We start from the raw sequence: 22,500 nt of genomic DNA on the forward strand, positions 1-22,500 counted from the left end.
AGAGAGGTGACCGAAGTGCCCAGGGAAATGGAGTTTGAGTCTCAGTTTTTTTGTGATTTGCTGAAATCATACCCCTCAAGAATGCAGGCTGTGGTACGGGCAGATGGAGGCCACACAAAATATTAAATACTCAGAGAGAAACTAAAATAAATACCTGTTCTGAATTACTTTTGTTTTTGTCCATATCAATTTTAGTTTATGCTGTAGAGGGGGGCCCTCTAATTTCGAAACACTCTGTGTATATATATATATATATATATATATATATATATATATATATATATATATATATATATATATATATATATATATATATATATATATATATATATATATATATATATATATATATATATATATCGAACTACAATGTCCTTTAATATCTAATTCGCTCTACCTCGGAATTAATATATTTTCATATATGCTTAACCGAAGGGGAATTTTTTCTCGATAATAGACTTGCCTGGACCAGGGCGCGAACCCGTGATCCTTACAAATCCAGGAACGTCAGTGAAGCTTTATCCTACTACACCACCGACGTTCCTGGATTTGTAAGGATCACGGGTTCGCGCCCTGGTCCAGGCAAGTCTATTATCGAGAAAAAATTCCCCTTCGGTTAAGCATATATGAAAATATATTAATTCCGAGGTAGAGCGAATTAGATATTTAAGGACATTGTAGCTCGATATATGTATATGAATCACGGAAATGTGATATCACTTTTATATATATATATATATATATATATATATATTTATATATATATATATATCAATTACCAAAAGGGCCAAATAAGTATTAAATCTACGCAATAAATTTTGAAATGTTTTACACCTAAATTTATTGGGCCATCCATCATCGGAAACGTCCTAAGTCTTTGTATTTTCTCTTCCTCGAAAAGCGTCACATTATCGACCCGAAATTCTTTGAACGTGTATTTATAACATCTCCGCAGCAGCTTCTTTGGAGAGTCACTGTTAATCACTACACTTGATCTCTGCGCCTGCGCCGGTTTCATAATGCTCGCGGTTCTTAAGAGCAATTACTGAGCTCACAAGTAATTATTTTCGTTAATTAAACCATCAGACGATTCTTGCTCCAAATCCAGGCTGTATGCTCTGGTTCTGTTTTAAATCTCTGAGCCTGATAAATATGATGTATTGTGATGGTTCCTCGACTAGCTGTGCTGTGCTGTTCAGCGTTTCATTCACTTTAAGTTTTGTGTTAGACGCACATGAATACGGACACACAAACACAAACACAAATATACGATATATTATATATATATATATAATATATATATATATATATATATATATATATATATAAATATTTTGTGTGTGTGTGTGTGTGTGTGTATATTGTATACATATATATATGTATGTATACAGATATATACACGTATATAGACACATGCATACATACACACATATAAGTGTGTATATATATATGTGTGTGTGTGTTTGTATGTTTACACACAACTTAGATATTGATACATGTACGTAAGATTCCCGATGTGTAGGACACAGAAGAACGTAAAAGTAAGAGAGAAAACGAACGATGAAAAAAGAAAGAAAATGACTCGCCTAGAAATAATCTGAGCATCGAAATACGTCAAACTAATGGAAAATCCTCTTACAAATAACCTTGTTTGTTAGTTTACAAATTGGAGGACAGTGAAAACACGAAAGTTCCTCCGTAAAAAGGAGAAACTAAATAACTATTTTTCGTTGATTTTTTTCTTTGTTATTTAATGGAAAATCCCGAAATCTCTCTCTCTCTCTCTCTCAGACACAGGTACATGAATTTTTATCACATCACAGTGAGACTGTTTATTCACAAACATTGAGCTGGAAATGACGGACCAGTGGTAAGAGAACTCGCCACGGAAGTCTGAGGAAATTATTGTCGGTAACTATCACTTATCAATCATAATTCCCCTCCGGCATTACTCAGAGACAGAGCGAATTGGACATCAAACATGTTTGTATCTTAATGTTTAGGAACAAAGGTGTTTACATCTACATGCGTAGATAAAACAAATATTTCAGAGCTCTAAAGAATTATGAAGAGGGAGACCAAGAAAGAGATGGAAGGATTGTGTGAGAGGAGACTTACATGAGAAGAGAATTGATGAGGCAGAAACGCAGGATAGAAGTATATGGAAACGGCTCATCCGAAACGGCGACCACATATAAAAATGGGAAGTAGCTCGGAAGAAGAAGATAAAGACATTTGTATGTTGCCAGCTCCGTGATCGATAGTCGAATTCAGAGAACAGGAGAAGATTATGAAAGTAAGATACCTCCAATTTCGACATTTTCTCAAGTGGCACTGCGAGTTGGGTTTACTCATTTGCCATTTGCTCAAACTAATCTTCCAATCAGTTGCAGGATGGTTTAAACACCTGGAAAGCAGTAAGAAGCAACAAGCGATGAATGACACCTCCATATCTGCGCCGTTCCAGAGCGTGTCGAAAATTGAGACGATCATTAATTAAGCAGCTGAGTAAGAATTTACTTACTTAAACTCAGTCTTACTTTCACTAGCAACGAGAGATCAATTGAAATTTTATGCGCTTAGGGCCATTTTAAAATTGGCTATTTACGTGTTTACCTCTACCAAAGTTTTGAGAGAGAGAGAGAGGAGAGAGAAGAGAGAGAGAGAGAGAGAGAGAGAGAGAGCGCATTTGTTAATATACTTCAAGTCGAATTTCAAAACAAGTTTCGGTGAGTTTTTTGTTCATTTTTATTTCCATTTTTTTAGTTCAGCTGTCATTGTGAAACGTAGATAGGGATTTATTTGGCGTAACCATATACTAATATATACTAATATATATATATATATATATATATATATATATATATATATATAAAATGTATACATAGTGTTAACGAGAGACTTATGATTACAGAAAATTATGTAAATTAGTAAAGTTTACAAAAAAAGAAACCCTGCATAATATTTGAGAATATGTAACAATGTAACGGTGAATGTGACAAAGATTCTGTATGTATGCATGTATATATATGTAGCCTCTCTTGCCCATGATTATGTATCCAGGTTGAAACATTTAAAATTTATCTATCAATATTTAAAGAAAAGAATGAGGACTGAATCAGTACTTTCCAAAAGGAGAATGACATTTCTAAATATTGTGATGTGTAAAAGGGCTTCCTTCATTATTTGAGCCATATGGGTTATTGAGAGGTACTATATAAGCTAAGATTCTGATATTTTTGAGTTGAATATCGTGGTAACATGCAAGTAAACTTATGAGAATATTATTTTAATATAATTATAGAACAGAGACAGACACACACAAGCATATATATATGTATATATATACATACACATATATTTATGAATGTATACTATTATATATATATATATATATATATATATATATATATATATATATATGTATATATATATATATTTGTGTGTGTGTGTGTCTGTCTGTCTCCGTTCTATAATTATATAAATAATAGTCTTATAAGTTTACTTGTATGTTACCACGATATACCAACAAAGTAATGTTCCTTACAATAACAGTTCGACATGCAAATTCTTGATGCAGAAAGAATGTAGAATGGAAGGAAATCCGCCAAGGAAACCTGAACAAGGCAGAAAAAATGCAATATATATATATATATATATATATATATCTATATATATATATATATATATATAATATATATAAAGTAATAAAAAACTTCTCATAGGAATCCTGATCTTATACAAGCGGGCATTAGGAGCAAGCCATTGATGTAAGACAGGCCTGAGAGACAGCTAGGAAAGAAAAATGAGAACTATTGTAACGTTTATAGTTTGGTAATCAATTGATGAGAATCCGTCGTCGTCACAAATGAAACGGCATTTCGAGAAATAGCTTTCTATTCATTTCTCTACAGACGAGTCGAACTTTTTTACTATTTTCGAAGAGGACTTTAGAGATCGTCGTTTGTAACTCTCACAAGAAAACCTAAGTTTGGCGAGACAGTATAATCATGTTTGCTGGTGAATTTTTTCGGCTTTCGCAATGGGTGTGGTTAAGGCAGTAATGCGGAGCCTAGTGAATGCTGTAAAAAAAAAAAAAAAAAAAAAAAATATATATATATATATATATATATATATATAGTCTATATATATATCTATATATTATATATATATATATATATATATATATAATATATATATATCTATATATATATCTATATATATATATATATATATATATATATATGAACGTGTGAAAAAGGGAAAAAAATATTGGACAAAATCGATGACATGAAAACGGGCAAAAAATGTAACAATGTGGCGAAAAAAATTCATCAATAATTTTTCCTCAAATTCCCAGAATTAAAGTAACTAAATCATGAGTTTGTTCAGATATTCATGAATAACAATGATTAACACAATAGCAACTATGGCAGCAACACTATAACCTTTATCGGTAATTGTAACGAACACAACAGCCATATTAGGAGTTCTCCAATCGAAAATAACGGTGTCAAACACGTCATGTGAGAGCGAGACAGTGTCTGCGGTCAATCCCAGTCTCAAAGTGCGGAAGACAGACGTAATTATGAAGAGCAAATACCTAGCAGAACATTTTTGGGCATGAACTACGGCGGAGGAGGAGGAGGAGGAGGAGGAGGAGGGACACTTCCTCAAAATGGCACCTCGCGCACCGTTCCTCATCTCCGATGTGCCCAGTGGCGTTTTTATCGAGAATGGTATCTCTCCATGACTGAACCGTTGGTCTCTTTGCTCTACGGGCCCCAAATTGGTGGGTATGTGGTCCTGCGGCGTTGTAGCAACGTCATTCTCTAAGGCTTGACAAAACGCGTGTCATTTGTCACCCAGGTTCTTCATTTACTGGTCAGCAGCGACTATCAAGTTTTGGAAATAAATCCCAGTGAAATTTTGTTGTAAACTTCATTTGCAATTACTCTAATTATAAGGTTTTTCAAAAATTGTAATTTAATTGACAAAATATAAAGAAAAAAAGTACATTCAAAAGCAGCTCAGTGGTCTGGTAAAATCGTTTTAGTAATAATAATAATAATAATAATAATAATAATAATAATAATAATAATAATAATAATAATAATAATAATGCGTGTATTCTTTCATGAAAACTTCCAAAAAAGCTGAGTTCGGTATTAAGATTCTGTAAGGCAAGCTGTTATCGGAAGAAAATTTGGTGTGAACTCAGTTACTTTCTAGGTTTAGGAAAAATTAAATATTACAAATTATTGTGATAATCAAAATGAACGCTCAGGTTCTTACGCTTTGTTAAATCTCGAAAAAAAAATGATTTCGACATGTTATTAAACGGCATAAATATTACACCGTAGTAATTAGCATGATCATGAATGGTAAATCTAATATTGCAATTACAGCTCTGAAAAAATAATGGACATTTTTTTTTTCTCATATACATAAACTTTACACTTTATAAGCACCTTTTAACCAAACGAATGTAAGAAGAATATTTACTTATGTTTTAGAATCGTAATCGAAACACCCCACTAAAGTTAAACACATTTCCACTAAACCTCTACACATCGTCCACTAAACCTAAACACCCCTCCCACACAACCTAGCCACACCCCTACTAAACTTTAAAAAACCCCACCCACTAAACCTTCATGCACCCCCACTAAACCCATACACACCAAAATAAAACCTAAGCGCCCCCTAATTACTAAACATAAACAAACCCCACTGAACCAAACACATTCAACACTAAACCTAAACACATCCACCGCTAAACGTAAACACCCATCTCACCAAACCTACATACGTTCTCCACTAAACATAAACACCTATCCCACTAAAAATGGGTACAACCCCATAACTAAATACACATCCACTAAACCTAAACACACACCACCCACAAAACCTAAACATAACCCCATTATATCTAAACTCACCCCAACTACACGTAAACACACTTCCCAACTTGACTTAAACACACCCCTCACTAAACCTAAATGCACCCCCCAGACTAAACCTAAACACACATTATATTTCCACCAAACATATACACCCGTCACCTCACTAAGCCTAACTACATCCCCCACAAACCCTAAACACACCTCACTAAACCTAAACACCCCTCCCACCAAACTTAAACACTCTCCCCTAAAAATATGAACACCCCTTTCACTAAACCTAAATGCATCCCTACAAAACCTAAGCACAACCCCCATAAAACCTATTCACACCCCTCACTAAACCTATATGCATTCCCGCCAACTATACCTAAACTTAACCCCCTAAACCGAAACACAAACCTTGGTACAAAATGATTAATCACGGGAAAGAAAAGCATTCTTAAGTAATATATAATGTATGTGTATGGTCTAAGTACATGAAATGAGGTACGATAAAGCCGTAGAGTTTATTTACCACATAAGCAACAAAGGGTAGGGGGGATGGAGGAAGGGGAAGGATGGATGGGGGTTAAGAGTTTGAAACCTACACGAAACCCTTCCTGGGGTCAAATGAGGGCCGCGTGCGAAATTTCGTTTAGATCAGTCGAGTGGTTCGGCTTTCTATAGAGCACAAGTTTACATAATTACATTTATTTTTATTACATAAAATCTCTGATGTCTGTTCATGTTTGTCTGTCGTAGGGGTACGGGTTTGAAACCTACCGCACTGTAGGATCAAATAATGGCAACGTGCCAAATTTTTTCTAGACCGGTCAAGCTAAACTTAGCATTATTTAGGCGACTCACAATCAACTGAGAGTCATGGTGTTTTGCTGCTTGTCATACAGGTTCAGACATGTTTAAAGTCACCATATATAGTTATGACCGGCTCTGACTACTTTGTTAACTTAGTGGGATAGCAGTCTCGTTATTTAATATATATACCTCGTATATACAGCAAAACTCCTGTTCATGTGAATGAAAAATATTGGAGCAAATTTCTAAATCAACTGTCAGTTTCATCTTTCTATATAGAGTAGACTTATTCATCTGCAAGAAAATTCTCTCTCTCTCTCTCTCTCTCTCTCTCTCTCTCTCTCTCTCTCTCTCTCTCATAATCATCTTCCCCTTCCTTTAACAAACGAATAACTGACTATTTCGTACACATGAAAACGATTCTAATGAAATTTTGCCCTCTCATTCGCTTTTGTGTTGACTAGCATTTTCTCTTTTCCGATATTCTCAACAAACATAGGTCTAGAGTCCAATTTTGTCAATCGTAACCACTGAACATGGTTTATTTGCATTGGGAATCGAATGGAAAATATCACATAATGAATATGCTCTTTCATTGCTAGAATTATCCTTACAAACCTATGGTTGATTCAGTTAGTCTGCAAAACGATCTCCTCTCTCTCTCTCTCCCTCTCTAGAAAATAATTACCCTATTCCCTGGCCTGACAAATAATAGACCCACTTCATGCACAGGAAAACAATTTCAATAAAATGTTTGTGTCTCTATCTCTCGTGTTTGACTACTATATCTCCTTTGCAATTATTCTTCACCACACTTAGGACTAGGCCTAATTTCAATCCTTGACTACACTATACAGGCCTAGGGCTAATATCAATTCTTAAGTACACATATGTCAAGGTCTAAGTTCAAGCCTTAACTGCACATAGGCCTAGGCCTATATTTCAATCCTTAACTATGCTCTGTTTTTTTCCAACTGTCCACCCGCCTGTGGTGTATGCGTATGGTAACACTGCGTCCCGGGCTTTAGATAGTTACGATATGTGTAAGTTTTATTATTTGTATGGTGTTTTTACGTTGCATGGAAGCAGTGGTTATTCAGCAACGGGACCAACAGCTTTACGTGACTTCCGAACCACGTCGAAAGTGAACTTCTGTCACCAGAAATACACATCTCTTACCCCTCAGTGGAATGCCCGAGAATCGAACTCGCGGCCACCGGGGTGGCAGGCCAAGACCATACCGATCACACCACTGAGGCGCTGTGTGCGTGTAAGTTTTAGGTAAATAAAAGGATATCTGGGTGTACATTTGCAACTGAAAAGTGTTTTAATAATTTACTGCATGCGAATTACACCGTTAATATTCGAAATAGGATATTATGACTGTTGAATGTAACTATCTAAAGCCTGGGACGCAGTGTTACCATACGCAAACACCACAGGCGGGTGTACAGATGGAAAAAAACCAAGTATAGGTACACAAGTCTACTAGGACTATCTTCAATCTCATCACTCTTAACCAGTCAAATATGGTCTACTTTCATTAGGAATTGACCAGAAGACATATTTACTATGAACGTTAATTGACAGAAGTATTCAAATAAGCCTATAGTTAATATATTTATCCACAATTTTAAATGTAACAGGTTCACTAAACCAAAACAGTCAAGATCTTAAATACCTGAATCAACAGAGGCATTATCATGCAGAAGTAAACGGTGGCTTGGTATTGCATCATCCTGCAATTTTCTTGCATTTGCAGGCCAGTAGTTAAGCAATCCATGCCTGAGGTTTTTTGTATAATCGCTTTGTTGAAAATGAATCGAACACTCTTGCGTGTTTGGTCACTTCTGCATTTCGGGATCTTAAGAGAAATGATAAAAGCTTCCTGTTTTGCTTCCAACATTGTCCGTTTCAGTGTTACAGGCAAATACCACCATGGTAATAATGCACTTAATTCCAAAAACCTCAAGAACTATCACAAATTTGTGAAAACATCCGCCTAACTGTTACCAAGTGTAAGGGAAAGAAGGTACTGGCTTGCCCCGCGGCTACGATGAGGGCACCTTGTGACGTCATGCGCTGGAGAGTTGAATATCACCTCTGCGTTACATCTTGCGACAATTCATCTGTCCTGTGCTTACTCAACGGAAAGTAATCGCTAGGTTTCATAGATTAAGCAGGCTTTATGCCAACACTTGGCTAAGGTAAAATGGAGAGCGGTGCTGGGGGAAGGGGGTTGCTAAGGGGTTGGGGGGGGGGGGAGGGTCGCTTTGGATTATTCCGACTAACAGAGAGACGTCATAACGGAAGAAGAGGGAATGCAACTAGAAGTCAAGGTTTCTGCCAACAGATGGGGAAGCGTCGACCATGGGATTTTCTCGCGAGCTCTTTAGGAAGATGGCGGTAACGATGATTTGTGTTGATAGCTTTTTTTGACAGCTGTGTTTTTTTCCTCTCTCTCTCTCTCTCTCTCTCGCTTACGATTTCCTTGGCTCAAGTATCTTGAAACGAAGGCGGAAATGACGTTCCTCGTCGAAGTCCTGAGTCTGGCGTCTGTGGTGATGTAGAGGTAACGTTAATGATAAAAATGAAGAGAGAAAACTGATGACCGGTGGAAGGCGATAGCTTGTAATTGTAGACCGATGACATTAGTAAACAGAGAAAGAGGCGATGAATAATAATCAGCAATAATTGAAGGTTGTCGGAAGTGGTGAAACATGTTACCAGGAAATGAAAAAATGTTGGGAAATGAGAAGAAAATTTAGCTATGATCATTAAAAATTCTAATACCCCTTCACCAGCCTTCAAAAACAGAAATTCTGTGCAAACTGAGGTTAATAAGAACGAAAGTTATTACCAGCATGGAGTCACTTCAACAAAAGATAGGCAACGAACTTGCTCTATAAAGGCTAACGTTACATGGTTCTCTGGTGTACATACGACTGCTTGATAAGGGAATATGAACTGTACTTGAGATGTCAATCAGTAAATTACTGCAAAAGGAATGAACCAAATATGCGAAACACTTTTCTCTTGTTTCTTAAATAACGTACCTATATATATATATGTATATATACACCGGTATACTCCGCTCGCGAATGCAAGCGGAGTATAAGGGATTAAAAGAAAAGGAAAATGATTTCACATGTTGAAGGCCAACCCCTGCTAATCCATGGTTCCTCTTAATTTTCAATCTTCCCATCTCCGACGTTCCATTCTCGCTTTATTTTTCTGTCCCTCTCTTTTGTGACAATAAATCACGAGGAATTCATTTCGATAAAATCCATTTGTTACCTTCGTTTGGCTTTGAGATTTTCTTCAGTCGGTCCATTTTTCTTGGAGTTGGAACGGAGGTGAACGCCCTGGGGTTAATCAAGATTATGGAAAATCTAAAAAGGGAATTTGATTCTCCTGTAAGCAACAACAACGAATCTAATATATCTTAAATAAAAGTTTATTTTAACACATATTGCCTACCAAATGTGTAGGATCTGAAAGGGAATTTTATTCTCCTGTAAGAAACAACTCTCGTAGGGAGGTAGTGACGTCAGTACTCCTGAGCACTGTAGGCATTACTTAAGGCTCTTTGCGGCGTCCCTTCGGCCTCTAGTTCCAACCCCTTTCATTTCTTCTGCTGTACTCCATTCATATTCTCTCTCTTCCATCTTACTTCCCATCCTCTTCTGTCAGTCAATTCATAGTGCAACTGAGAGGTTTTCCTCCAGTCACACCTGAATAACCTTTCTCTCAATTTTCCTTTCAGCGCTGAATGACCTCATAGGTTCCAGCGCTTGGCCTTCGGACTACAATGTCTACCTTCTATATTATAATACTAAAACTCTACCACGTTTGTTTGTCTGTTTGTTTGTTTGTTAGTACGCTGGAGCACACGATCGAGTGTTAATTTAGCTGCATCCTCCACCCTCCCACCGCCCTTCCCTCCTCCTCTCCCATCCCCTATCTCTTCCCCACTCCCATCTCTCCTTCTTTCCCTTCCTTTCCTACCCTCCCCTCCCCCGCGTCTCCCCCTTTCCCCCCTCTCCTCCCTTTTCCATCTCCTTCCTCTTCCCATCCCCATCCCCCTCTGCCTCCCCTCCCCTCTTCCGTATCTTATACTTTTTCACTTCAGGATAAGCACCTGTGACTGAGTTCGTACAATTAACAACCTGAGAAAATGAAAGCACCTTTTGAAGTCCACAAGAAAACGTGCGTGTTTACTGCATATTAGGAATAGATTATCCGAAGATTTAGCGCTCAGTCAGTCAGTCCCCGGGAAATGACCACACAGTTTTTGTTTCTAGATGACTGACAGCACTTGGTACTTTGTCTTGTCTTCTAATTGTAATATCGTAATATTCAAAATGGATCATATGGCACCGATGGAAATATAGTATTCTAGATAATTATCCAGTATCTATAAAATGTCATTTAGCCTTTTAATCCATTTTATATCGTAGTACCATGAACAGCAGTCTTTAGAAAAGAAAGTAAATTACATATGTCAACCGTTATGCGGTCTTCTGACACTGCATGATTGGGCTAATTTAATAGATAAGCCGAATAATGATGTGGAGTCATTTTCGCAGTGGTCAGCGAAGACTAGTAATCACTCAATTTGAGGCAAAAAAAAAAATAATAAATAATAATAATAATATAAAAAAGCAAGCAGCTCAACTTTGAAGTAATTATTCTTTTGCCAGTTAGTCTGCACTTACTAGAAATGAGCTCATTAGCTTAGGTAACTTTTTCTCTATACGTAGATAATAACAGGCAGGCATCATTTATCATCAACTTTGTAGCTTTTCAATTCCTTTTTGAGGTTATTAACGTTTTAAAGTTAAAGGAACGTTAAATATAAAAAATATAAACGCTTCAACATGACAAAATACAATGCTGGGTGACTAAGCCAAAAATTCGCACAAGAGCGTAAATTTCCTAAATTATTCTGAACTGACATGAAAAAGTGGACCCCGAGTGCAGAAGTCAAGACGAAATTAAGATCGAAAATGAACGATACAAGCTTCTGTAACGTAAAAACATACAGGTTCCGTTAAACTCCAGAATTACATAAGTGCAGCCGCAACTGTTAATAAATTAAATTTAGGCAACTGGACACGACCATGCACCATTCTGCACGAGAATGTGAAAACCTTGATATTTCCCCATAAAACTGGAACAGAACGCAAGATAAAATTCTTTCCGACGCCTTATTTCTATACTGGCAGAGTTCTTCTGGGGCTCGTGTGGGTGAATTGCTTTCTCATATTACTGTTAGGCGCATTATTCATTTATACGTGCAGCCCTGTAGATTAATCAGATGTCTTGTGTTTATACAGGCAAAATTCTTCTGGCTAAAAACGTATGTCTTTGATTATACTTTATTCATTTAGGTGTCTCGCACTAATATTGATTTATAAATATCGCCTCGTAAGGTATTAATGAATACTGACCAGTATTATCCTACACAGTAATGCTACTAAGAACACGCGACGAGTGGAAAGCAAAGCAAAGAGATAACTATCTAAATACATATTCTGGTGCCTGTAACGATTAATTCTGAAAAAAATAATTAATAGGAAATGCAGGGAAAACGTTTTGAGGAAAAAATATTATATTGGTAATAATGGAATCGAATTTTGTCATCTGTAAGCAACTTCGTTGATATTTCATACCCGACGATTTCCAAAAGTATTCGTATTTTCTCATAGACAAGGAATAAAACGTAGAAACCACAACGGTTCGTACCCTAAAATATAAGAGCTGGGCCCAGCTTTGGTTTTTGTAAGTGTGTGAATATGTACATGCTTGCTTATTCGTCTGCAGACACCTGCCGGTTTTGCAAGTTCACTAAAACTCCGATAAAATTCCTGATGAACATCCCTTCAATTTATTCTGAACAATACGATGATCTTTAACACTAGCTAGAAAGTCTCCATTGGTGTCATATGAGACTAGAAAAATATCTGTTAATAACATGAAAATACGCCATCTACAAATAGAAACTTTGCCGTCAGCAAGTGGGCGTCGTATCAGCTATAAACAAGAAGATTACCTTGAACGACTAAAGAATTTTTTCATCATTTGCTCGAAACCTGTCATCATTAACTATAAAGTCCGTTATCGCTGTGCAGGGAACTGGTTAGTGAAAACTCAAGTGATCCTACTGCAATTCCAACACCTCAGAGTATTATGAAAAGAATCTGTCCTGTTGCTCACCGATTAATACATTTATATATATATATTTATATAAACATGTATAGTTATATGTGTAGATTTATACATACATACATACATCCATATATATATATATATATATATATATATATATATATATATATATATATATATATATTAAGAAATAGAACGAAAGTAAGATAAAAAATAAGAGGGGGCGATAAAGATGATGAATTTACGCCCAGGAACATAATCGCTGCTAAAAGAGGGGAAGGCTATAAAACATAACGATAAAAGGAAGAGGAAAGAAACATCACTGGGTGAAGGGCGGTGTTGGTCTAACAATCATTGTATTATACCTTTCCTTCTCTTTCATTAGCTTGTGTCTTTTATCCCTCCAGAACTACATATACATATATGTATGTAGGCTATATATGTTGTTTATGTATATGTATGTATGTATACCACCAACATTATAATATATATATGTATATATATATATATATACATATATATATATATATATAAATATATATATATATATATATTATATATAATAATTATCATTCCGGTGTACAGATAATTTTAAACAAACGGCATCAACACTGCTCAGCAAGTTGACCAGTGATTTATGTAAAAACTTTAGCGACATCAAATCCAGAGATTAATGACACACCTGTCCAAAACAGTTCAAACGCAGAAAGACGAGTTAATCAAGAAAGCTTTAAATTGAAACCGAGGAATAAATGGGTTATATTTTGATCGACGGCCGATAGGAAGATCCTCCAGTTATACACAAGTCGATGAGGTGATGATTTGAAATAGACTTAAGGGCTCTGGATTTCGGTTTTGTTTCTTGTAGGTTATATTTAAGGCACTTACGTAGCGATGGTATAAAAAAAGTGAGAAGCAAATATGATTTCATGTCTTGCTTATTCACTGTGGATTTTAAAATAATATTTTTTTCACTGTGTATTTTAACATTAAACTTTTTTTCTTGGTAAGTCACATTCATTTTTTAAATTTTACACAAAGTAGTTAAGATCTTTTTGAAAACAATATTTCTGTAACTCTTGGTTTTTTCATAGTAAAAGAAGAGATCGCGCCATATTAGAGTGATGTCCTTTTTGAAATGCAAAGATGCGCTGAATTTTATTTATATACACCGGGAATTTGATAAGGTTAATCAAAATGTTAAGAAAAATTAAGTAATTTATTGTATTTGCGAATTGTCCTAAATCATCCAAGTGCTGATGCGGCAGCTAATACACGAAGTTGATCATCGTGAAGCAGGGATGAGCCACAGTAATTCAGCCACTTCCAAAAAACCTTAAAATATTAACAAATGCTTAATTAAACACTACACAGTTATCGCATGCATACATTTAATTGTGTAGTGTTTAATGAGGCATTTGGTAATATTTTAAGGTATTTTGGAAGTGGCTGAATTACTGTGGCTCCCCCTTGCTTCACGATGATCAACTTCGTGTATTAGCTGCCGCATCAGCACTTGGATGATTTAGGACAATTCGCAAATACAATAAATTACTTAATTTTTCTTAACATTTTGATTAACCTTATCAAATTCCCGGTGTATATAAATAAAATTCAGCGCAAAAGAGGCCTCATCTTGTCTCAGCAAAAGATAAGGGATGCACCACTGATTTTATTAGTATATTTTTAGTTATTTTTTCCCCATGAAATCCAGCGATAAGATAGTGGTATTTGAGGCATATTTTATTTTATCACTGCCGCCTCGCGTCCTTGAATCGTCCCAATCAAATTTGATGATGATGATGACTCGGCATTCGTACCTTCTTTACTTTGCTTGAAAATTTATGCTGGCCCCCGTCCCCCCAAACTCACCCGCTCCCCCCTTCACCTTACCTGTTCTCAAAGCTCTGGTCCCCACCTTGATCATCCCCGTCCCGTCTAGTACCGTCCCCCCACCCCAAACGTGGTTCCCATTAGAGTCTAGTAGCTTCTGTGGAGTCAAGGTTGAACAGTGAATGGACAAGAGTTGCCAACGGGGAGGGTAGAGCTCTGTTCTTTGGGTATTATCACATTACATCTCCTTCCTCTTTTACTGAAGGCCCTTTCGAGAACCTATGGCCTTGTCATGTACATAGAATCCCACAAAGCTCATAAACTGGTAGAATCTCACAGTCATTTAAAAGTAAAACTGACCAAAGTGCGACTCTTCATGGTCATCTTTCCAGCACACGGAGTGGGGTGCAGTTGGCAGGCCTGCACAAGACGCCCGCCCACCTCACCTACAAACGTTGTGGGCAACAATTGCAGGATTAGTTCACTTGCAGAAGTAGTTCGAGTAAGGTGTGCCAAACCTTGATCACTGTCGCTTTGGATTGAACATCAGCATGGCGTTCCTAAGGTAAGCTGAATGCAGTAGTTTCATTTATTTTTTATTTTGGGACAAATTTCAGTGAAAATTTTGGCAGACGACATTCAATTTCTGCCATTTAGAATTCAGTTAAATACGAAATTGACCTGGTTTATGAAACGCAAATCCAAAATAAAGAAATAAGTTCAAACTCACATTTTGATGTTTTTCATTTGATAATAAAAACTCACGAACCTACCATATTTTCAACCTAAGGAAGTTAATTTGCAACAATATTAATGACAAACAAATCGATAATACTCTAAAATAACAAAGATAAAATTAATCAAAATTATTATTATTATTATTATTATTATTATTATTATTATTATTATTATTATTATTATTATTATTATTACTGTAGATGTGCTTCTCACGTTAAGGGAAAATTTCCTAACTGCTCTGTATCTCAAAAAGCACTCAACGCTCTACGCAAACGCTCATCCAGACAAAAAAGAAAAACATAAAAAAAAAATGTTGGTGCAAAGTGACGTAAACTGACCCTGATTTTCGTACTCGATTGCAGATTGATCTCGTTGGTCTTTGTGGTCAGTCTAGCGGTCCCTCTGGTCCAGCCAGCTAAGGTAAGTGGATTCTTTGGAAACCGAAACTGGTGTGTGTGTGTGTGTGTGTGTGTGTGTGTGTGTGTGTGTTGGTGCGCGCGCGGGTTTTTCCCCCGCTATCGGGTCGCGCTCAATTCAGGTGGTGTTTTTGTGTCAGAATTAATTTCATGGGCGTAGAATGAGAATGATCAGGTTAGGTGGGCTCTCGCTATAATTAATTTACTCCGTTGCCGCACGAGGGATTCCTCTGTTTGAACGAGCTTGAATGATATTACTTTACTCGCTAGGAAACTGCTGGCTAGTCCTATAAAATCTGATCTTTTTCCTTGAGCCTCTCCCTCGAAGCACGTCGGTCCAATCTCTCATGAATTGCTCTTGATTTGAATACTGTTGCTCACCTGTATTTGCATCTTTGAGGCGCTCAAATCACCGTTTTATTGCCAGAAAATTGCTCTTTCATGTTTCTCCGATTTTATTTGTTTGTTCGTCTCTTTAAATCTTTCCTGCTTCTCTTTAAAAAAACATTTTCAGTTCATTCCCGAAAGAAGCATTTCTCTTAAGTTAAATTTTGCAAATGTAATGAATTGAACCTAAGCATGTTTAAATTTATCTTTCGATTTAATGGTAGTTTCATCTGCACGCGATTTGCAACGTCACGGGACTATTATTTTTGTTTTTCACTATCAGGTTTTCCATCGCTTTCCAATTACTTGCATTAGGAAAAAAAGGGGGGGGGGCGGTGTGCAATAACTTCCTAAGCAAGAAAATAATATAAAAGCACATTAGAAATGGTATAATTACATTCTACCAGTTCCATTTTGCAATACGTTCTATTTTAAACAAAATTTTCAGTTTTATTTTTGCTTTATATGAATCTTTCTTTAAATTGTTCAGATCACTGTTCAGTCTGTTCTGACAACCTGCTTCTGATATTAAATATTTTCCAAGAAATATTTAGATCCACCTGGGCACTGCATCTAATACCTACCTGAAATTCTTAATATGCTACATTTAATTTTAGAAACTGCATTCAGTCCATTTTAGCGCTATGAATACGTTTACAAAATGCGCAAAATTCTACTTGACGACTGCACTGAACAACCGATCAATTGTATCCATACTCAAGTTTCTCGATAATAGCCAAAGTCTGGGGGTGTCTCAGCAAACACCTTTCTCTAAATATCATCATCTGCATCCTAGATGGGGCTTCGATAACTCTGACTGCGGTTCGAGTTGTAAAACAAGTTAAACATGGAAGCCGAACGAAACCTGTACCAAAATAGAACGATGTTGAGATACTCTGTGCAATGTGTCCCTTTACTTGAAGATTGGCGTAGGAGAAGGAGTTTGGGTGCATTCATATGTATTATATATATATATGTATATAGAAATACATACATAGATATATATTATTTAGTACATACACACACATATGTGTATATATATATATATATATATATATATATATATATATATATATATTATGTAGTGTGTGTGGGTGTGTGTACATGTATGTTATAGCAACGTGTGTATATATGTATGCATGTACATAATTATGATCAGGGGACGCTGACTGGCTGAGAGAGAGAGAGAGAGAGAGAGAGAGAAATAGTTTAGTTTGAGCTCTACAGGGAATTTATTCATTCGTCAAAAAAATCTTCCGTTAATTAAAATCGTGCTCATCTTATTACTTACAATTTGTAAATTCACTTAAAAAAAAAAAAAAAATAAACCAGCAAATAACTACAGTAACGTAAGTCTACATGATCACCGTTACATGAAATCCGTTAATACACTTTATATCTACAAAAAAAGAAAGAAAGAAAAAAAGGCGTTCCAAGAAACAGAATGACGTATGGAATCAGTGACACTGAGAGTGAGGTCTCTTACAAAATACCGGAGTCGCCTTTTAGTGTCATTTCGCCATAAACTTGGTTTATTAGTGTGGGTAATCTGAATGAGTTAATGGGACTCGGGAAAGTCCTCATCCATAAATGATAGTGGGATCGTTTGCTTAATTAACGGACGCCAAGAAGAAGCAGTTATGTAAGAACACTATGTTTTCACATGCGGTAAAAATTTTAATAATATATATATATATATATATATATATATATATATATATATATATATATATATATATATATATATATATATATATATATATATATATACACACACACACACACATACGTAAGGATAATTATATGCACAAAACATAGTGTAGAAAAATCTATTTTCAGCTAATTTATGATTCTGAATTAGTGATGCCACGTATGGAATAGCGCTTCAGTGGCGTGATCGATATGGTCTTGGCCTGCCACCTCGGTGGCCGCGAGTTCGATTCTCGGGCATTCCACTGAGGGGGTTAGATATGTGTATTTCTGGTGATAGGAGTTCACTCTCGACGCGGTTCGGAAGTTACGTAAAGCCGTTGGTCCCGTTGCTGAATAACCACTGGCTCCATGCAACGTAAAAACACCATACAAACAAACAAACAAACAAACCACGTATGGAATACAGTATAAATAAAAGCTAAGAGTACCATATGCTTGACCTAAGCTACGATGATTGAGTAGGCAAATATATACTGTCTACTATTTCACTGACATGATTTTATTTCACATTGCTGAAAAAGGTGCATGGAACATCCAAGTAGCTTATTAAATAATAGCAAGAGAAATTTCTGTATATTCGGTATGAACTCGATGTGATTTAAAATTATAATACCAGTTTTGCAATTATTTACTTCCTCGTTTCTGTGGCATTATTCATTAAGTAAACGAAATGTGCTTACATTTTTAGAACTTTTTCTGTTTCTTTTCTGTTAGGTTTCGTTTGAACATTTTATCTTTTAAAATGAGCTCAGTCACCATAATTTTACACGCTCGAATGCTGCCGTGTCGTTTCTGAACGCTTAATTTATGCGCTGTCAGTTCAAATATAGCAATAAGCAAATTGTCTCTAAAGTTATTCGTATTTATTCTTACTTTAAATAAGTCGTGCATACCTAACAGAAGCCAATACACGAAACAATCGTGAGGGATTTTCTGGTGATTTCCTTACACCTTACAAATCCACATCTAAAATTGATATTGATATTGGTTTTTTTCAGCCATAAGTTCACTGTAATGTATTAAATCGTTATTTGATTTGAAAATGATTGTGAAAAGTCCTTCAAGATATTCTTCTTCCCAAAATTTATTCATAATATTAAGCTTCCCAAGTCTATTCATTGTCATATTTCTTCCTAAAAATCTGTTCATAGTCTTAAGCTTTCCCAGAATCTATTCATAGCCGAAGTTGCGTGTTTTCGAGACAATTTGTAGATATCAATGTATAAGCTAAACAATGAGATATATAGTACGTGTCGAGATCTTGCTTATAGATTCTAATGAATTCTCCATCATTAACGGCAACAAAATGACTTTAGTTTGCTTTGATTTTTTGTTAACAAATCTACATAACGTCGATTTCTTTTGTTATATATATCGCTAAAATATATCTAGAGACTTGAATTCTCTACCAGTTGAGGATAATTGTTGCCTTTGCTTGAGTTACTTTATTACCACTTGTTTGATTAAATACTCACAAAACACAATAACAAATGCACCGAATCGCACAGTAGCTTGCACTAACCTATCTCAAATATAATTTAACGGTTACCTAAAATACTTCTTTAGTCACAAACGGTTTTTTTTTTAACCATTACTGATTTATGGCCTCTTCTTCAACAAAAAGCAGCAGTGCGACAAACGTGTCTCGTGTCCGTGCATCATTCAGGTTTTTATCTTTTGCTCTTTATTACCCCGACTGATTATAACTTTGAACTTAAGTTTAGTTATTGTTCCTCCGTTTCCATGAAGTCTGTATCTCTCGTCAACACGAGACCAACTTGAAATTATAATTCTATTTTTTTCTACACATTACTTGGAACCCCATATTTAGTTTCAGATCTGAATATATATAAGTTTATTTACTTATTCATTTATTTATTTACTGATCCAAGAAAATGTTTACCTAGCTTGAAAATAAGATGTTTAGCAGAAAGCATAGAAAGTTCTCCACATAATAATAATAATAATAATAATAATAATAATAATAATAATAATAATAATAATAATAATAATAATAATAATATTATATATTATTATTATTATTATTATTATTATTATTATTATATTATTATTATTATTATTATTATAATATGTTCTTGAGAATTAAACCTAAAGTTAGGCAAAGGTTTCCGAAACCTTTGTCTAAACTTCTGCTCTAATTCTCAAGAACATATTATTATTATTATTATTATTATTATTATTATTATTATTATTATTATTATTATTATTATTATTATTATTATTATTATTATTATCATTATTATTATTATTGCTGCTTCGGGGAACATTTTATCGTTCCTTTACAATGGCGTCAAGACTGGATGTAAACTTCTCAAAAATTACTATCGGCGCCGCCTACCAAGATACTGTTTCTGTCAACGAATCTTTTACATACGATTCACAGTTCCTGATACTACAACAGGAATAGGTTGCAAGTTCTAAACACCTACTTATTTATAGTTTTACTACGAGTCATACTATCGTTCGTTATTTTTAATAGTGAAATTCGGTTTGGATGAAAGTTTCTTTGGAATTCAATCTTGGAATCCTTCATTGCAACATTGGTTCTTCACTGAAGGCTTTAAGCATGATTCAGAAATTCCTGAAGTTACTCCCGACCGGAAGAATGTAGGTTAATCACTGATAGAGCTGGAGGTGTCCCTTGTTGGCGAATATATAAGTAAGCAACAAAGCTAAGAACATTTTGGAAACAGGCCAGGATGCGAAAGGAAAGGAACGAAAAGCAAAATATCCTTTCACTTCAATGAGTAAGCAAGTTTTCAGGACTTATTAAGAAAAATAAATTGTCTGTTTATCGTACAATTCATAAAAGGATGCATACATAATTTAAATAAATAGAAGAAGGAATTACTTAGGCCATCGTGACGTACAATAGTCCAGCAAATTCCTGAAAAGTTTTAATCTAGGTTTTCGAGGCATAGAGATTAATTAGAGTAAAGTTCAGAAGCCTTTTGGTAATAGGCAGTCTGGCTGTTATTCATCAACGTCATTATTTTCGTCGAGTGGTTTCGGTGTCAAATATTCATTTGCGCAAGTTTGTCAATCGGCCTCATAAGGTTAGATGAGCTCTTGAAGAATTGCCGCAGCCTTCAACCCAAGTCAAAACCACGGTGTTAGAGGCGAGCGCTTTAAAACATTTACCTAATATCGAGTGATGTCTGAAACCCAGGGACATTCGTAAATCCTCTTACAAGGATTTAACCGGTGCTAACTTCAATGGAGACTCTGCAAGGGGGCGGGGGGAGGGGGGAAGGGGATTGCTGTTAATAACTCTTAGGCATTACTTGAAACCGAAAGTCATACGTGGGTAAAAAGGCTTAACAATATTATGCGCTTTTGGGAATATTTAATTAATTTTTTTTTTTACTTTTGTTTCTAGATTTTCTATGTAACCTTCAGTGCCTATGATGTGATTTTATCATTTTTATTGGACTGAAAGTTTAATTATGTTGTAATTTCCCAATACGTTGCAGAGGAATATATGCATTCGTATTAACCGTGTGTAACTTTTTAAAATGAATACGTGTTTCTCTTGATGCAAGTTTCGGATGAACGAAAGTGTTCCATGAATGAAAACACAATGACTATGTGTTGTTTTGTGCAAGTGTAGCACAAAGAATGTATTACATGGAAGTAAACACAAAGAATACATTACTGTTTTGATGCGAGTGTTGCATAGAAGAAGGCGTTGTGTAAAAGAAGCCCAACTGTTTGGATGAAATGATTGCATGAAAAAACTGCTGCATAAAAGGAAGCGCTTCATGAAAGAAAACACAGTGCTTCGTTCAACGGGATAACGCCCTGAATATTCAGTCCCATGATAGCTGAGAAGGAACCACAGGAAAAATGAGAGAATAAAAAAAAAAAACGCATTATTCAGTCGGTGTTTCCTTACCTGCTTCGTAAATAGGACACATGAGAGACTTTCCTCTCTGTTGTATTTATATACGCATGGTTATTTAGGCTTTTGAATGATTTGATGAATAAAAATAAACATGTTGATAATAAATTTATGAAGTAAAAATTCGCTGAAGTTTCTCCGGCGCAATCGAGTTTTCTGTACAACGCATAAAGCTGTATGAAACTCTCAGCCAAGTCCATGAAACTCTCAGTCACGGCCCAAGAAACTTTCAGCCTCGGCCCGGTGGTGGTCTGTGTTGGTGACACCTATAGCGGTACCAGACGCACGATCATGGCTAACTTTAACCTCAAAATTAAAGAAAAACTGCTGAGGTTAGAGGGCTGCATTTTGGTATGTTTGATTATTGGAATGTGGACGATCAACATACCAATTTGCAGCCTTCTAGCCTAACGCTTTTTAAGATCTGCGGGAGGAGAGAAAATATGCGGACGGGCGCACACAAAGCCAACTCTAAAAAGGGAAAATGAAAGCTTTGACATGCATGATCTGTAGAGTTTGTTTTGTAGAGGGAGACGTTTTAAGCTATGTGATATACCGCAATGATCGACGACACATCATGTCAAAAGAAATTCAGGTAACTGAGAACCTTATACAAACA

The 22,500-nt window shown here is 35.6% G+C and overlaps 1 protein-coding gene and 1 long non-coding RNA gene across 3 annotated transcripts in view; one reads left to right on the forward strand and one right to left on the reverse strand.

Moving 5' to 3' along the window:
- LOC135223510 (uncharacterized) overlaps window positions 1-22,500 on the reverse strand; it is a 757,812-nt gene that overhangs the window by 328,105 nt on the left and 407,207 nt on the right. The window lies entirely within an intron of this gene.
- LOC135223505 (uncharacterized) overlaps window positions 15,145-22,500 on the forward strand; it is a 139,604-nt gene continuing 132,248 nt past the window's right edge. Inside the window, exons 1-2 of the mRNA XM_064261951.1 lie at window positions 15,145-15,270; window positions 15,806-15,863. Coding sequence (XP_064118021.1) covers window positions 15,257-15,270; window positions 15,806-15,863 — 72 coding nt within the window. The 5' untranslated portion in view covers window positions 15,145-15,256. The remainder of the gene's footprint in view (window positions 15,271-15,805; window positions 15,864-22,500) is intronic.

Source organism: Macrobrachium nipponense, chromosome 20 (assembly GCF_015104395.2).
Source record: "Macrobrachium nipponense isolate FS-2020 chromosome 20, ASM1510439v2, whole genome shotgun sequence".
NCBI classification, from domain to species: domain Eukaryota; kingdom Metazoa; phylum Arthropoda; class Malacostraca; order Decapoda; family Palaemonidae; genus Macrobrachium; species Macrobrachium nipponense.